The sequence below is a fragment of the Wyeomyia smithii genome, chromosome 2, assembly GCF_029784165.1.
Source record: "Wyeomyia smithii strain HCP4-BCI-WySm-NY-G18 chromosome 2, ASM2978416v1, whole genome shotgun sequence".
NCBI lineage: Eukaryota > Metazoa > Arthropoda > Insecta > Diptera > Culicidae > Wyeomyia > Wyeomyia smithii.
Genome location: NC_073695.1, coordinates 166,025,766 through 166,043,832, shown reverse-complemented (window position 1 = coordinate 166,043,832; position 18,067 = coordinate 166,025,766). Strand labels below are relative to the sequence as shown.

At 36.8% G+C, this 18,067-nt stretch overlaps 3 protein-coding genes across 4 annotated transcripts; 2 read left to right on the top strand and 1 right to left on the bottom strand.

Annotated features, from left to right (window-relative positions):
- The first annotated feature begins 6,451 nt into the window (after positions 1–6,451).
- LOC129723117 (ATP synthase subunit d, mitochondrial) lies at positions 6,452–7,307 on the top strand. Its single transcript, XM_055677097.1, has 3 exons — positions 6,452–6,709; positions 6,782–7,085; positions 7,138–7,307. The coding sequence occupies exons 1-3, from the start codon at positions 6,588–6,590 to the stop codon at positions 7,228–7,230; spliced, it is 519 nt and encodes a 172-aa protein (XP_055533072.1). The 5' UTR covers positions 6,452–6,587; the 3' UTR covers positions 7,231–7,307.
- On the bottom strand, positions 7,268–8,175 carry LOC129723116 (DNA replication complex GINS protein PSF3). Of its 2 annotated transcripts, XM_055677096.1 has the most exons (4): positions 8,140–8,158; positions 7,959–8,079; positions 7,797–7,902; positions 7,268–7,735 (listed from the first exon to the last, which is right to left on the bottom strand). In XM_055677096.1, exons 2-4 carry the CDS (start codon positions 8,059–8,061, stop codon positions 7,309–7,311), a joined length of 636 nt encoding a protein of 211 aa, XP_055533071.1. In that variant the 5' UTR covers positions 8,062–8,079; positions 8,140–8,158; the 3' UTR covers positions 7,268–7,308. The 2 variants fall into 2 exon arrangements, with proteins under 2 accessions (XP_055533071.1, XP_055533070.1); XM_055677095.1 differs by having other exon boundaries at positions 7,959–8,175.
- A 2,630-nt stretch (positions 8,176–10,805) lies between these two features.
- On the top strand, positions 10,806–14,532 carry LOC129723115 (inosine-5'-monophosphate dehydrogenase). Its single transcript, XM_055677094.1, has 5 exons — positions 10,806–11,247; positions 11,301–11,451; positions 11,934–12,575; positions 13,262–13,818; positions 13,888–14,532. Exons 1-5 carry the CDS (start codon positions 11,165–11,167, stop codon positions 13,991–13,993), a joined length of 1,539 nt encoding a protein of 512 aa, XP_055533069.1. The 5' UTR covers positions 10,806–11,164; the 3' UTR covers positions 13,994–14,532.
- The last annotated feature ends 3,535 nt before the right edge of the window (positions 14,533–18,067 follow it).

Genomic DNA, 18,067 nt, shown 5'->3' with positions numbered 1-18,067 from the left:
AGCTGTTTTCATTTGAAAATCGAATAAAAATCATTAGAACCTAGGTAAACTTTCATTTGAGATTAAAAATCCAAACACTTTATGCCTATGTGTCATAACACGCGAATTGAAAGTGTTTTTCTTTTGAAAATGAGGTGTTGCACGATAAACAATTCTAAAGTGTTTCGCATATGAATTCTATATGTTTTGATCAGTAGGGCGAATTCAAGTGCAAAACACTTTATAATGTCGTGTCGATTTCTTTCAGTGCAGAGATGCCAGACGTTTTTGAAAATATCCAGAGATGCCAGATGTTTTTGAAAAATGTCTGCAACTGCTCGAAAAACCGGCGAAATCTACTTAATATATGAGAAAAATCTAGCCGTGATTTGAAAAAATTTCGCTCAGACAATAGTCTGCAAAAATCTGCACTCATTTTGAGAAAGTCTGCGCAAATATTAGGAGACTTTTACAAATATCTGCAAAAACTATTGGAAATCTGTATCAGCGAATCAATAAAAATCTGCACACAGATTCCAAAAATCTGCACTTGGCAGACAAATCTGCACCTCTGATATCTAAAGTCCTATAGAGATAAAGTTTGGACGACTGTCACTGAAAAGTTCCAATCGAACTGTCAAAACTCGTTCCAATCGAACATAAGAATGTTTGACATGTCAAGTTTGCCTTAGTAGATGGTAGGGATGGGCGATACTGTCTGAAGTATCGATACCTGAGTACTCGAATACTTTTACATAAAACGATACCAAGTATCGTGGTATCGACAAAAAAAGTATCGATGCCAAAATACTCGATGCTTTATGTCGAAGTATCGATACCGTTGGTATCGATACTGGTATCGCCTATCCCCAATAGAAGGCATCGGTGGTATCGGTATCGTTTCAAAGTATCGTTGGCAAAGTATCGATACCGCTGCTCACCGCTAGCAACGAGTATCGATGCCAAAATACTCGATACTTCGGTTCCATGTATCGATACCGTTGGTATCGATACAAGTATCGCCCATCCCTAGTAGATGGGAAGTATTGTGATTTAGCAATAGCAAAATGCGAGAAAAGAGATGAAACTCGAATGTAACAAAAAACATAACATGGAATTCCAAAAATCTTCACGATATTTTATTTTTTAAATGGTTACAAAAATCATAACGCCATAGACCTCCTTTCTATTGTAGTTGATCTTTTGCTTCTGATTAATTTTAATTTTGTTTTTCCTCACTGTTAACAACTGGATGAGATTCTGAGTTACTACGGCAGTTGGTGATAAAAATTTTGAACGGACATTGGGTAGCTTTTTTAGAGTGAGCGTAATCAATCGACATATTATTGGGTGTCTCACTGAGCCACAAACTTATACACAGGACCCGGTAACTTTTAGTTCTTTTTCATTCTCCGACGCGAAGCATAAATCATCGTGATGAAAGTGCAACTGCAAAACATTTTTTTTCGGATTGATATTTTCAAAACGCCAAACTTGCGCTACAAAGACGTGTCGTTTTTGTTATTAAAAAATTCTCCGGTAATTCACAAAACTCAAGCCATTTTCGGCGATGATTTTTATTGGTGAGGAATCAAAAACAGCTTATGTTTTCAAAATTTCGTGATGTTCGATTTGAACAAAATAGAAAACAGCACTTCATTTTTTCACTGCTATATGAAGCAAAACAAACTGAAACAAAAAACTATGAAACTAAAAATACGAGATAGTCATGTAATGACTTTTATTTTTTGCAATGTTGCTAGTTCTTTGAAATTTTAGAATGGCTGCCAGATCGAGGAAAATACAGTCGGCAAAACTTTAACTCTAGGCCTTTACTGATCCAAGTATGATGACAGTTCTACAAGGTATGCTACATTTTTGTCTATCCACGCACACAAACAAATCTCGTTATGAAAAATTTCGCGTTTTGTATGGAATTCAGAACATTTTTGGAAATTTCTTGTTTGATGTTGTTTTATATCTGATTTTTTTGGTTGGAGAGTGAATCTCCAGTTGAAACACACTAGAAATTGATATTTATTTAGATTTAGTGTGAAAAATTGTGACAATATGTCGAAATAAAATATATAAATATGCTATATTTCTAATAGTTGGAGCATAATCTTAGTCATTGTCATAGCTCATGACTTTTGTCACTGTATGAAACATAAGCGACTCTATTTAGAAGCGCTATTAGAGTACAAGGAAAAAACGAAAAGTGCAAAAAGGTTACCGGCAAATTGATGAAAAACAGCATATTTTACCTACACCACAGCATGTTTATGTATTCCCCACAAATAAAACATGTTTCAACATCATTTCTATAACTTTTCAGGAAAGTATGTTTTATAAGTTTAGTTTAAAATGCAAAATCATTTCAAATTTCATACAAAGTTGGAAAAAGTCCATAACGATCACTAATCCTAATGCATCGACGTGAATAGCATACCTTGTAGAACTGTCATCATACTTGGTTTACTGTTATCCCTAAGAATATCTGCAACTGCTCGAAAAACGGGAAATATCTGCTTGAATTTTGAAAAATATCCGCACGCTATTTTTTTTAACTCCAAACTGAGCAAAATATTACTCTATAGCGTTAAGTGTAGACATACTGTAAATAGAGTATTCGTTCTATTACTTACTTTTGAGTAACATGTCTATCTGTCAAAAACTTGGTAAATTTAGTTCTGTCGCCATTAACCACAAATCAACGAAACTGAGTAAAATTAATTTTCTCAACTCTTAGCTTGCGAAACGATTTCGCACCCACAGACGCTGCAATCGGGTTGTTTAGCTACTCACGGATTTCTGATTTTTATATATCAGGTGAAAGAGTGTAATTTTTTAAGCAAAACGTGATTTTTTTTTAAATTTCATATCATTGTCCTTCGATTTTTCAATGAAATAGTTGAAGAGGTTGTTTATAAGGCACGACCGCAGAGGTAACGTAGAATACGACAGCCTGTCTTATGTCAATGTATTTCTTGGAATAGGTTTGCGAATACACTCAATTGGTGTTAATTAATTTAATAGTCTCTTTACTTGATGACGTTTACCTCTGTAGCCGGCACCGCGGTTTAACTTGCTGCCGTATCCAAAACAAGAATGAAATTGAATTGTTTTGAGGCTGTCTTTTGTATCAAGTTGCACTAAGATATCTTAATTTGGCAACTGAATTTTTTTTTTGAATATGGCAAATTTTTTTATTTAGTTTTGAACGATTTACAGTGATAATTGAATTCTACATGAGGTGATTTATTAGCAATTACATATGAAAATTTCAATCGCTATACTGCTAGTCACACTCGCTATAAAGCAAGCCACACATGCTATAAACATGCACAGACACTCTAGGCATGCACACGCTATATAGCAAACCACGCACGCTATTTAGCAAGCCACACACGATATAAACATGCACACACGCGCTACAGACATGCATACACGCTATAAATATACACACACGCTATTTAGCAAGCCACACACGCTATAAACAAGCACACACGCGCTACAGACATGCATACACGCCAAAAACATACACACACGATGCGAGTCTCTTCCAGTTTCGGGTTTTATTCACCCAACGATATCTGAATTGGATTACCGCTGGTGGGGTCTAACTCAGATCGAGGGGAAGCGAACTAAAAGAGGTAAGAACTGCAGCTAACCACTATCGCCGCCGCTGTTGCCCGCTGCTGATCCACTTCGCCTACTGCCATCGGTGTTGAAGTCCGCTGCTACTGCCTGCTGCTAGTAAACTGATTTGCTTGAGAATAAACAGTCTCTTATATAGCCCAAAGAGTGCATTCCCGGCTAACTAGGTACTCCATTCTGTCGTCCTTTTTAGGGAAAGGCAGCAAGCGACCAATCAGAAGTCGACATTTGCGTTTCGACAATGTTCAACAATTTTCAATATTACAATAGTTTGAACAATCAGATTACAATTTTCTGCATTTCGAACGGGTGCTTAAATGATATTCCAATCGATTGCTGCAAAAATGACAGAAATCGGTTGGAAACTGACTGGGTTTAAGGGCATCTTCAGCGGTGGTCTATTTTTGAAACAACTTTATACTAGATTTACACCAGCGAAACCTGAATAGAACCAGTTAATATAGACCAACTTTTCGTTCTCCGCACCGGTGTTGTATACCTTGTTGTTATTAACCGCTGACTTTTGTCACACTGTCCACAATTCAATACCCCATGCTATGAGACTTGTTATAATAAAACGCACTCAATATTTTACAAACGAAAATTCGATATTTACGCACATTAAACGATTACTTTGGCAAGACACTTTATATCCACAAGACTTTATGACTTTATGGATTTGACGGTTGGACCCGAGCGTCAGTGACATTTCTCAGGATGGATTGGTATGATCGAAAAATTTCTGCTATAAGTAGAGCTTCGGAGGATAGCGAGAAATATTTGATCGCGTAAATGTTCATCTTCCATTTTCGTCTCATCAATCTTTCAGAATCTTGCAGTTCTTTAAATTTGGGTTCGGTTTTGAAGATATTGAAACAAGCCTGTATTTTGAACGTTTTCAGTTCAGTGTCTTCGAGGAACATTTTTCTGGCCTCTTACGGTCTCCTCTAGTCCCACTACAATTAAGGCGATTAACAAAATAGCCAACATATTTGTAATCCTAGTGGCTGATGGTTGCAATCCAAGTAGTTGAACCTACGGTTATGGTCTTCCAGAATTCCCCCTTTTGCTGGTCGGTTTCCTTGAAGCCAAAAACGACAAACCTGTTCATTTTTTCTTCAGAAAAGCCACAAAAATTAATTGTGAATTGTCATAAAAAATCTTTGTTTTGTTTATTCCCCAACACTCGCAAAATGTTTATATGTAAAAAGCTAAAAATGAGATATTCAATTAAAATATGACATTTAACCCACCTATTGGTAGCGTACAAAGGGTTTTTGATCGATCTATTTCTTGTTCCAAAAAGTGACAAAAATAGACCAAAACGTATACCAGTTTCAAATTTTTTCAATTTAGATCTGGTATAAAACAAAATTTACACCACCGGTGCAGCAGTGAACTTGAGTTTGTTCCAAAAAAATAGAACAAAACAACGATTTGGACCACCGCTGAAGATGACCTAAAACGTTTGAAATTGGACAATTTTTGTGACGCTCTTGATGTTTTCGGTTTTATAATTGGATCCCTGTATTGAAATTGGGTCCCTGTAATTGTTGCCGTAAGACGTATTCTACGTCAAAATAAAAATCGCTACAATGACAGTTGGTATATGGGCGAACCAAATACATAAGACATAGGTAACACTCAGGAAGAAATCTTCCAAAAAAGTTGGTACAAAATGAACTCGAATGGTACCACACTGTGAATAAAATCACTGTTTGAGTTGTTTTTGAAGGCAGTGTACCTGCGCAGCCCTGCATTTGTTTCGTTCCTATTCAAAAATTGCTGCATTGATTTTGTAAAAAACTTTTTGACAGTTTCTTATGGGTTTTCCTTGGGGCTCGATAAAGCCGAGAAAAAGAAAATTCATTTTGTTTATTATTTATCGAGCAGTTTGACAGGACGAGGTACGCAGTACTATGGGGCAACGTGTACCAGAAAAAACGCCAGTGTTACGTATGTCTTATGTATGTGGACGAACTATCAATGTAGTGATTCGAGCAGTTTTTAATCGTGATTTAAAAAGTGAAGAACAACGATAGAAATTTTTTTGAAATCACGTTTTACTTGGTTTACTGGGTTAAAATTCAGAACTTTCAGATGATATAAAAAGCTGATATAGCTTAACAACCCAATTTTGCGTAATTGTAGATTACTTTAATAGTATAGCACTAAGTGTAATAATACTTCAAGACTGCTCAACGTTGAGTTCACTCTTGTATACTTTATCTTGGGTAGTTTGATTCGATTAAATTAATATTATTTGAAAATAGAATTTAATTGAAAAACAATCTATAAAATCTATCTTAATATTTATTCAAGTACCTTTCAATTTGGGTTCACTGGCTTCATCAATTTTCCCTATTAGCGCCTCCGCTTTAGTTCCATTCTCACAATTCATTGTTAATCTTATTCTGAATTGACGGCTATTATTAGCAAACAGATGCATATAAACTGTTCGTCACTTAAAATCACCAACTCAGTACCAAAACTACCAATGTTCACAAATCTTTGCCACTTTCAAGAAAACAAATTCATCACTCGGGTTTCCAATTTTTCAACCAGTTTGATTTTTCATCCAATGTTGGGTTCAATGTTGGCTTTATATCAAAACACCACCATTGAGTAAGAGCATGTTTAAAATCTATTAAGTTGGAATGACTCAGCGTTCGCATTGCAAAATTGCCCAACACGTAAGTTGTACAAAGTTTACATCATTTCAGGTTGTTTGTACCCACCGGTTGAGTAGATTTTGTTTTCCGTGTAGGTTTTCCTCGTTTTCGAGCAGTTTCATTTCTTCAAAAACATCTGGCAGCTTTGCACTGTGACAGCTTATGTAAGTGGAAAATTAGGGAATATATCATACTGCAGCTTAAAAGTAATCGCTGGAGAAGTTATTCCTTCTAACTTGATATTTGCTCCGATTTCGGATTGATCTAATTCAAGTAACCATGGCTGCACGTCGAATTGCTCAATCCAGCATCAATTGGGCTGCATTGGCCGAACGAGTCCCGCCGAACCAAAAAGCTAACCTCGCTGCTTTTAAGTCGATGAGTGACAAGTATCTTCGTAGGTACGTTGATAAAGTTTCTAGCAGAAAGATGGCAGGTTGTTTGCGTAATCAGTAAAAACTCGTTACTTTCAGTGTTTTAGTAAATCCGGAAACTCCGCCGAAAATCGATTGGGCTTTTTATCAAAAGAATGTGCCTATTGCTGGAATGGTAGAAAAATTTCAGAAAGCCTACGAAGCACTACAAATTCCTTATCCAGTCGATACGCTCACTTCTCAAATCGAAGGCCAGGAAAAACAAGTTCGAGAGGAAATCGCAACTTTTATAAAGGACTCAGAAAATAGAATTGCTGATTACCAAAAGCATGTTGCCGCCCTAAAGGCTTTGCTTCCATTTGACCAGATGACCATGGAAGATTACCGCGATTCATTTCCGGAGGTAAGGTTAATTTTGTAATGTTTGAGAAGTTCTACAAGTTTGGTTTTCACAGCATGCTATGGATCCAATTAATCGTCCAACGTTCTGGCCGCATAGTCCAGAGGACCAGTATACTGATGCCCCAGAGGAAAAGGCTCATCATTAAAAGGAAATTCTCTAAACAAAAAGCAAAACGCTGATAGTTTGATTTAAAATTTCAACAAAGTTTCGAGGATTAATGTATTTATATGGAGCTGCGTTGGGAAGATTGAGAAAACCCGTCATCGTTTTCCATTGCGTCGCGTTTTCGTTTTCTGTGGTTGACCACTAGTTCAGTTGATTTGATATTAACTGATTTCTCCTGCAACCAATCGGAAAACATTTTGAGGTTTTTACTGCCGGACTCATATAACACTCGTTCCATATATTCCAAATTTTTGTTATCCGTCAAATTTTCACTGCTCACATTATTACACATGTCTTTAATTCCTTTTATACGTTCCTGAGCCGTTTCAAAGAGCATGCCTGCAAGGTCCCCTCCAGCCTCGAACTTACAGAGATACATACCCAATTCGTAATAAAACTTGTTAAGCTTTCCCAGCTCAACGTAACTAGCGTCTGCTTTGTAGATTTCTTTGTATGCAGCCGTGAAAATTTCTGGAACTATTAACCTGTGAAGATTATTGGATTTGATTGTTGAAAACTCAAACAATGTAACTAAGGACGACATACTGGAAATTTGGATTTCGTTCATCCTGCTGCAATAAATACCAAAGGGGCAGCTCTAACTGTTGATTTGCTTCGAGATGCTCACTCTTTTCGGTTGAATCGAGAAAACCTGAAATATATTCATGTTACTCCATAGGATCTCAATATCTATGCAAATTCTAATACCCAATCCGTAAACATTTTGCAGCACCCGACAAGGAATGCGTTCCTGTGAGATAATCACATCATCGATTGAGTAGTAATTGGGATAATAACTTGGCTTATTCATCGAGACTCAACCAGAGTTCTATAAATTAACTGTATTTTAATGATTTTAATAAATATTTACAAATGGATTAAAACTCGCGCTATCTGCTATAAACAGGGATGCCAGGTCATTTTAAAAAAATTCTTCACACTTCACGAAAATATGACGAAAGTCCTAGCAAACACACTAAATTTAAAGCCATAGAGTTGAAGTTTGGCCGACTGTCACTGAAAAGTTCAAAATCAAACAGTCAACAGATTTTTCATCATACAGCCCGAAAAAAATAACATTAACAAAACATTAAAAAAAACCTTAAAAATTGCTGTAACTGTAGATACGTCAATTTTACATTAAATATTATTGTCCAGAACAATAAAAAACATCGTTTTTGCCATTTTTACAATGAAAAAGGGGGGTCGTTATGTATCTTAACAGCATTTTTTCAGGCATTTCTCCCATACATTTAGAAGTCACTGACAATGTTTTTCATGGTAAAATTATTGTCGGTGGTAAATTCAACAACAAAAAACGTTGTTAAAACATGGTAATGACAACAACCGTTTACAAGCTTACAGTAAAAATACCGTGTTTTTTATGGTTCATCGCGATTTACGACGAAAGTAAGAAAGAGATGCCAGATAACTGTTTACGAACTAAGCACGTGCACTGGTGGGCTGAAACTGATAAATACGGCGCGCTTCGTCAGGTTAGTACTGGGTCAAAATCAAACGAATAAAAAAGAGTTTTGACAGCAGTTAGGTTGTCTCCAGGTCGAAACTCAAAGGGTTGGTGGAAAAAAGAAATTCGGTGATAGTTTTAACATTGATCACGATCTATTGGCCCTGACACAAGTAAAAGAGATTTTTAGGACTGTTCGCACTTACGCGTGTTCTCATATGCAATTGCCAATTTATGTGTGAAAACAAAAGCAAAAATATTTCCTCCCTCCACTTTCGCAAGCAAAAACCAAACCAATATCAACAGAGTCGTCAGGGCCAATTGGAACGAGTTTTGACAGTTCGATTGGAGCTTTCAGTGAAAGTCGACAAAACTTTAACTCTTCAACTGAATTGGGTGCAACTAGAGATACAAAGTACATATACTCAGCGATAATACTCAGAGAGATTACGTATATACCCGTGTAAAATTGTGAATCGTCGCATCTGGTTGTTTCGACTGTTGCCATTTTTTGACGATTACGTTCAGCAGCTTCTCTAGACTACTGATCACGGGTATATTTAAAACCAAGTTTAAAAGATTCAGCAAGCATTCAACTGAATTTATGCTTAGATGCTCACAAATGGCAAAAAGTTGTAACGCGATGATTTTCAATGGGGAGTTTTAATTTGAAAAAAAAAACTTGCTTTTTCTTATACTAATCGATGACCGACCTTTCAGTAGGCACTACGTATTTTTTCTTAAATTGATTTTTGAATTGAAAAATAATATTTTTTTGAAATTTTCACTCACTGGCGAGTAGTGAACTTAACAGTGACACTTCTGCTGCAAGAAAATATAACCCTGGTAGAGCACAAAATGACATTTCTGTGGAAATATAACCCTGGTTTGCATGCTATGACAGGGATGCCAAATGCGAAGACTTGTCTTAATTTCTAAGAGCTCGTGTGAATAATTGGAAGCCTAATTGTCGGTGTGTTAACCGCACCCGATTGAATGTTTTCACCGTGATTTTTGGGGGATCAATGGGGACCGTGTTTACAGATTATTTATGTGTGCAGATATTTTTTATGGAGTGTGAAGACATTTAAAATATGATTTGGCATCCCTGTGTCATGATTTTTTGACGGCAGGGTTTGTTTTAAAATCACTTGTTGTTAAAATTCGAAATCAACTATGTCAAAAGTTCTGCTGTTTAAATCAAAAACAAGTCAGTAGAAAATGAATTTCTTTGACATTTTTTATCAAAAGAAAAAATAATATACATACCCCTAAAACACCCTGTTAGAGGAAACATTAACAACTTTGCAACACCACATATGTTTGCGTATATGTGCGTAGGTGAAAAGTCACTTGTCACATTATTCGCGACTACGAAGCTCAAAGAGATTTTAAAGGCGGTTCGCGCCTACGTGAGCTTTCTTACGCCATTGACAAAATGTGTGTGATGACAAAAGCAAAAATATATCTTTTCTTCTTTTTCTCATGCAAAAAACAAAAAATTATAGCCCCGAAAATAGTTCATATCATGATGAGTAGAACATGGTGTAACGGTTTGACCAAAAACTAGGCGCGGGGTGAGGAAGCGTTTTTTCACTTTGGAGGGTTGGAGACGAAGCATCACTATGCAACAGCGAATTACTTTTTCGTGTTTGTTGATATATCCTCACTAACTAGGCAATTAAAGACCGTAAGTTCCGGTGTTTTAGGTTGGAAATTGTTTCTTAAATTAATGAATATTTTTAGCAAGGTATGTAGCATTGCCATATTTATAATTTAAACGCATCCAAGTGATATATTATGAGACGCGATAACGTTCATGCCCTAGTTGTTTATAAACAAACCTACTCGCTGGCAATTTTTTTTCCAATATGGCCGATTCTGCTTTTGACATATCGTTACACCATGTCTTTATACATCATGGTTCATATGGCGAATTAAGTAAAAAATACTCAGACAATGAGTTATTTATGAATAACTATAATAAATAAATAAAATTATATATAATGAGCTGACAGAGCATCTTTGGAGCTTTTCGAACTCAACGAGTGAAGCTGCTAATAATTGACAGCTACATGAGCTTTTAATAGGAAAATCGTTCAGTTTGTGGCATGCAGTTTTGATGTACGGTCACTGTTTGATAGTGGGTTGTTTTGCTACTATATTTTGTAGAATTTTCCATATTTTTGCGTACAAATACTGCCGGTAGCTGCTTTAAATTCAAAGTGTGTTTATAGAAAAACGATACTGTCCGCAGTCGGTATCGTACATGCGTATTCTTTTGTGTTGAAGAAAACGCAAATAATTTGTCTTCCACGTGCTTTCATTTTTCAATAGTTCGAAGTTGAGTGTTTGGAGATAATCTACGTGGTTTGGGCGCTCAAGTTGTTCAGCAGAAGAAATCCTATTTCTAATTCTTATTTTAATTTCAATTGATAAACACATTATGACAACAGCAAACGGAGTTAACTTGCAGGATGGACTATCCTGTGAAGACTTGTTTCGTAATGGTGAAGGATTGACCTACAAGTAAGCGATGTCATAGTACAAATGAATGTTTAGTTTATCGTGGTTCTTTTCAGCGACATTATTATATTACCGGGTTATATTGATTTTGTTGCGGACGATGTGGATCTGACTTCGCCTCTGACCAAAAAAATCGCGTTGAAAGCACCACTAGTTTCATCTCCAATGGACACGGTTACTGAAGCGGATATGGCTATAGCTATGGCGGTAAGGGAAATTATACTGAAACCACTTGTAAAAAAGTGCTTATGCTATATCATATTTGATTGTATGTTATCTAAAGTAAAGAATTTCAAAAGCGTCTTACTCCAATGTCAGAAAAGTCAATAGCTACTAATAAAATTTTTCAATGGCGAAATCTTTTTACGGCTTTCATAACGAAACATAGGAATATGTATTACATGGTGTGTGATGTAGTTGTAATTGTGGGTGTGAAAGTAACTGCGATTGTAAGTGTGTTGTAAGTTGTTGCAAAGATATTGCTTCTTTTCTGTAGTGTTGTGGGTGGGTATGATTGTGTGTATGTGTGAGTGGGTATGAATAAATAAAAATCGTATTTGAAACTTGCAGGGTTTTCAAAATTTGAGGTAAAACTAGCGTCGTTATCTTTGACACAATTTTCAAAGTATGATAAATGATGTGTATTAAGATTGTATAGTCTATTTATAATTTCTTTTTGATATTTTTAGCTTTGTGGTGGTATTGGAATTATTCATCACAATTGTACTCCGGAATTTCAAGCCAATGAAGTGCATAAAGTAAAAAAGTACAAACATGGATTTATTCGCGACCCAGTAGTAATGAGTCCAGAAAACACTGTTGCTGATGTGCTAGAAGCAAAGAAAAATAACGGGTTCACTGGTTATCCTATAACAGAGCACGGCCGCCTTGGGGAACGTTTAATCGGTATAGTTACCTCTAGGGACATCGATTTTCGTGAGGAAGACGTCAATTTGAAACTTCGGGATATTATGACTAAAATAGATGAAATGGTAACTGCTCCTAGTGGAGTTACACTGCAAGAAGCAAATCACATACTCGAGAAAAGTAAAAAGGGTAAATTGCCTATTGTGAATAAAAATGGTGAATTGGTCGCATTAATCGCGAGAACTGATCTAAAAAAGGCGCGAAGCTATCCAAATGCATCTAAAGATAGCAATAAACAGTTGCTAGTTGGAGCTGCTATTTCTACAAGAGAGGACGACAAAGAACGTTTAGAATTGCTGGTGCAGAATGGAGTTGATGTGGTGGTTTTAGATTCTTCACAGGGAAATTCGATCTATCAAATTAATATGATCAAGTACATCAAACAGAAGTATCCAGAACTGCAGGTAGATTTTTGTACTCTTATGTTACTAGGTTTGCAGCTTGTTCAAACGCTACGATTTTTGTTTTTGTGATAGTTCAGCATTGTGTTAAAACAGTGGTTCTCATCCTTTTTTTTATCATTTTTGGCAATATTTTCCAGATCAATTGTACCCACTGGCTTTTAATGTCCTCGCAGAGTGGGAAAAAGTAGTGGTAGATCACGTTGTGGTAGTCTAGTCCAGGTTTCAAATTAGACTATAGTTTGTCTTATTGCTACAGTCATGTTTCGAGAGCAAGTTTGAACAACAACTGAATTATTATAAAAACATTGCTTTGTCCGCCATTACTGATTTTTCTTTCGCGTTCTCCCTAGAGGCTCCCGCTTACCCCTAGGAGTACGCGTACCCCAGGTTGAGAACCGCTGTGTTAAAATATTTGGACTACGTTGCAGATGCTACATGCAATATTGAATAATCACTCGAAAACAAAATTTCTGTGAAAAAAGTTTTCATGGTTGATTTGCTTAATACCTAATGTTAATTCACAGCAAAAAGCTTTTTAAAAGTAATAACTCGTTTAGACAGCTTCTGTTCACAACAAATGTCGAAATAAATTTCTCTACCGAATGAAAATTATTTCTGGCTTTCAATAGCAAGTTTCTCGTTTTTTTCTAATGCTTGGCACACGCATTGAAATCACTTATTTTTAGGTTATTGCTGGTAATGTTGTGACCCGTCAGCAGGCGATGAACCTAATCGAAGCCGGATGCGATGCATTGAGGGTTGGAATGGGATCCGGTTCTATCTGCATTACACAAGAAGTAATGGCATGCGGATGTCCCCAAGCGACTGCGGTCTATCAGGTTAGTAAGTTGGCTCGACAGTATGACGTCCCAGTAATAGCTGATGGCGGTATTCAATCAATCGGACACATCATGAAAGCGCTAGCATTGGGCGCGTCTAGCGTGATGATGGGATCATTGCTAGCCGGTACTTCGGAAGCTCCAGGAGAGTACTACTTTAGTGATGGTGTTCGATTGAAAAAATACCGAGGAATGGGTAGTCTGGAGGCCATGGAACGTAAAGATGCTAAAAATGCTGCCGGTTCACGATACTATCATACCGATATGGACAAATTGCGCGTTGCCCAGGGTGTCAGTGGAAGTATTGTCGACAAAGGCTCTGTACTAAGGTTTTTGCCATACCTACAGTGTGGATTACAACACAGTTGCCAGGATATTGGTACGAAGTCGATTTCTAATTTAAGGTATTGTATCATTCACACCATCCACATTTTACTACACTGAATTCGGTATATAAACTATGCAAATTTCAGGAAAATGATATACAACAATGAACTACGATTTTCGAGACGCACTCATTCGGCACAAGTTGAGGGCAATGTGCACGGATTATTTTCTTATGAAAAAAGACTGTTCTGAGATCTTGGAGAGGTACCGCATTGGACAAATTATGATTCATGTATTAGAAACGGTAGTCCTCTATAAAAACTCACCGATATGCTTATTCTGTTACTTATTCGTGGTAGTACGTTAGGATAAAAAAATCAATAGTTTACGCGAAATCACATGCCAAGTAAGTGTCAAAGTGTGTAGCTTCAATCAGAACAAAATCAAATTTATAACAAAAATTATAGACTCCTAATTGTAAATAAGTTAGTGATTTATGATGCTGTTTTACAAAATTCTTTGTCTACCATTACCATGCATGAGAATATACTGAATACTGAGGGTTCATGCATTTAAAAAAAATCTGAACTGAATCCATGGATGTTTGCAGGAAATCATGTGCACTGTAGAAGGCATAATTGTTGCCCATCCTATCAAAATTTTTATAGTATTGGTACTTCTTCAACAGTAAGTTGTATTTCAATTTAACGCATACGCATATTTGGTTCTGAATTTTTATGGAACTGTTCATTTATGATTATATGAAATAAAGAATTCTATGTCTACCATCATTGGCATTGTTAACCTTCTCTGTACAAGCATATCTGATTCACAACTACTCAATAGTGCGAGAAATGAGAAAAATAATTTTTAGACACATACAAATCTGACCGTTATTCGGTAGGTATGATCATGATTCCATTTCCAATAGCTTTTTGGAATCGTTTTTTATGATTCAATCAGACGTTTTGGAGTTAAGGATATAAATTTCAAACTTTTCAGTTGTGATTTTTACATTTTATATGCATCAGAGGTATTTTTATTCAACAATAGAATACAACTACACTGCCCCTGGGCTTAGTGGTTGAGCTCCTATTAGGGATGGGCGAACGGCTCACGAGCCGTTGATATGAACCGGTTCTTAAAAAAGAGCGAAAGAACGAACGGCTCACGAAAAAGAACCACGGTTCTTTGAGCGCACTAAAACTGTTCGGTTCGCGCGAACCCGAAGTTCTCCGAGACTACACGAACTGCCAACGCTCGTGAATCATTGTGAAACATGAGCCGTTCATATGAGTCGGTTCAGAACCGTGAGTGAGCGGTTCAGAGCCGCTCTTGCAAAAGAGCCGTTTCGCCCACCCCTAGCTCCTATCTCGGGTTCTTATAGCTTTACGGAATCCTAAGGTTGAGGCACAAAGCTATTTTATGAGAGTTTCGACAGCATAAGACCCAAGGCCGCGTGCTCCTGGGTGGCGGATGGGAGATGAAGGGAGTCCGATATCTATGTTATAGTCTTTGTCACTGACAAAGTTTCATGTTTCATATCAATTAACACTGGTTCTAAGGAATTTTTCTCACACGTGGACCAGACCACCTAGTGCAAGCTCTTTTCTTGTCTATATCCATAAATGCATTACAGTCCCACATGATATTTTGACACTTGTAAGATAAGCTAACGAAACCTCTCCATATCACGAGTACTTTATTCCCATGTTACAAATAAACACAAGAAGGGTGCGAAGAATGCGGCATCTATCATTTTAGAGAAAAATAAAATACTTTTATTTTTTCTGGCGATGTGACTCTTATGCATTTATAGGTACTGTAGGTAAAAGTGAAATAAAATTCTTCACTTTTTACTGGCAGTTCTATGTGCTAATGTGCAAAGTTGTATTGTTGTCACAGTGCTCCCACAGACCGTTATTATAAAAAAATGCACCAAAAAATCTGAGTACAGTAAGGTCGCTTTTTACTGGTTTTTTTTACGCGGGTTGCTTTTCTCCATTACTCAAAAACGGTACAAGATATCGACCTCATTTCAATCACATTTTCCGTTTTGGGCCACGAGTGATCATATACCAGTTTTCAAAAGAATTCACAATTTTTGGTGTAAATACTCAAAATTTGAAATATTGCATTTTGGTCTCTAGATTGACCACTATCATATTCAAACGAGATTTGAACGTTTTAAGACGGTTTTCTTTGTTATATTTGCAACTCAAAAAAGTCGTTTTTTACGCGGGCCCATACAAATTTGGAACGCATCCCCCGCGTAAAAAGCGACCTGAGTGTACACCATTTGATTCGGTATAACGTCCAGAATCTCTGGTCAAAATTTCAAAAGCATCGTACGGTACATTTTTGAGTAATGCCCTTTTGAAGGTCGTAAAGTACAAAAAAGTGATATAAAAACGACGAAATACTTGTTGTAAAGCCAGTTTTTCAACCACCATTTTATGAAATAACTTCCAAAATAGTTTCTACACATTTCAAGGGTTATATTTTAAGACATTTACAATTGGTGAAAAGATTTATTTGAAAATCCCACAGATTCACTAAGGTCGCTTTTTACGCGGATTCCGGAATTTACGCGGTTTTTTTACGTGGATCCCGGAATTAACGAGTTTTTTTACGCGGAATCCGGAATTTACGCGTGCTTTTTACGTGGATTCCGGAGTTAACGCGGTATTTTTTTACGCTGATTTCGGTTTCTCTTCACTCGGATTGCAAAATTTACGCGGTTTTTTTAGGCGGATTCCGAAATTTACGCGGATTTCGGAATTTAAGAGTTTTTTTACGCGCACGTATCCCCCGCGTAAAAAGCGACTTTAGTGTATTTAGTAAACGTGTACGAGGTTTCTTTATCGACAACATCGTTCATATATATACTTTTTTCTCTTTTTATTTCTCTTCTATGATAACTTTCACGATTTTATTCCGTGTTTTATAATCAAACTTTGGGTTTAGATGTCTAGGTATGTATTAAATTCACCAACACAGCAATATTTGATCAAGGAACCGCAGTTATTTGTTTTCAAAGCTAAGTGTTATTTTATCAATATGTTTGTTTTTAGCATTTGTTGTTATTATTATATTGTTCTTATTTTTAATTTTTTTGTTATTCTTATAATTGTTACTATTACTTACTTTTTTGGCTATCGCCAAACCATTCACCGGTTTAGGGTCGAACGAATTAGAGACGACCAGCTTCTTCCGTCTTGGGCAGCCATTCTCCAGTCTCCTCGTACACCAGCAGACCGTGCATCTTCTTCCACCGCACATCCATCGCGTGCGAAGCCTACCACGGAGTCGACGGCCCCTTCCTGGTTCTCTCCTAAAGATAGTTTTGGCAGCTCTCTCGTCCGGCATTCTGGCTACATGCCCAGCCCACTGAAGTCTGCCTCACTGTATTACTTTCATTATAACAGCTTGTTTGTATACCTGGTACAACTCGTGATTCATGCGCCTGCGCAACAATCCATTTTCCAATTTACCGCCAAGTATTGATCGCAGAACTTTACTCTCCAAAACTCCGAACACACGTCATCAGCTTCCTTAAGCGTCCATGCTTCATGTCCGTAAAGGGCCACCGGGAGTATCAACGTCCTATACAGGGCTAGTTTTGTGCTGGTTTGCAAACTACTGGATCTTAGCTGGTTACGTTGTCCATAGAAGGCTCTGTTCGCAGCTGCAACTCGTCGTTTTACTTCACGGCACGAATTCGTCAATCACTTCAAATCGTTTCCTATCTATCTCCACCTCAGCACCAACACCACGGAAACTTCCACGCTCTTTCTATTTTTATTGTTATTATCATTATTATTTTTCAGCATAGTAAAGTCAGTGCATTCGGTGTGGACGCTCGCCAGCGACCCTTTGCTTTGTTTTTCTTTTCCGACGCAAAAACGAATCAGCAAAACCATGCCAAATTATCGGAAAATACGCAAAAACTTAACTGACCACCTTTGATTTGAACGATACTGAAAAAAAATTTCAGAAAAAAACTAATTTTCTCAAAGGGCACACTGACATTGCTTTTTTCGATAAGTAAACAGTAAACTATTAGTAATTATTCTTATAAGGATGATGTCACACATCAACAAAATTTTTTGCAGATATTTTGCAGATAAACAATTTGAATTTCGCCATGGGCATTTCACAACTCATCGATTGCTCAAAGTTTCTGATATGTTAAGAGCTAACAAGTCTTAAGATCATCCCGCTGGAGCTGCTTTTCTAGACATAGAAAAAGCATTCGACAATGTTTGGCATGAAGGTTTGATTGCTAACCTTTAATTTTCCAATTGTTAAAATAAAAGTTAAAAA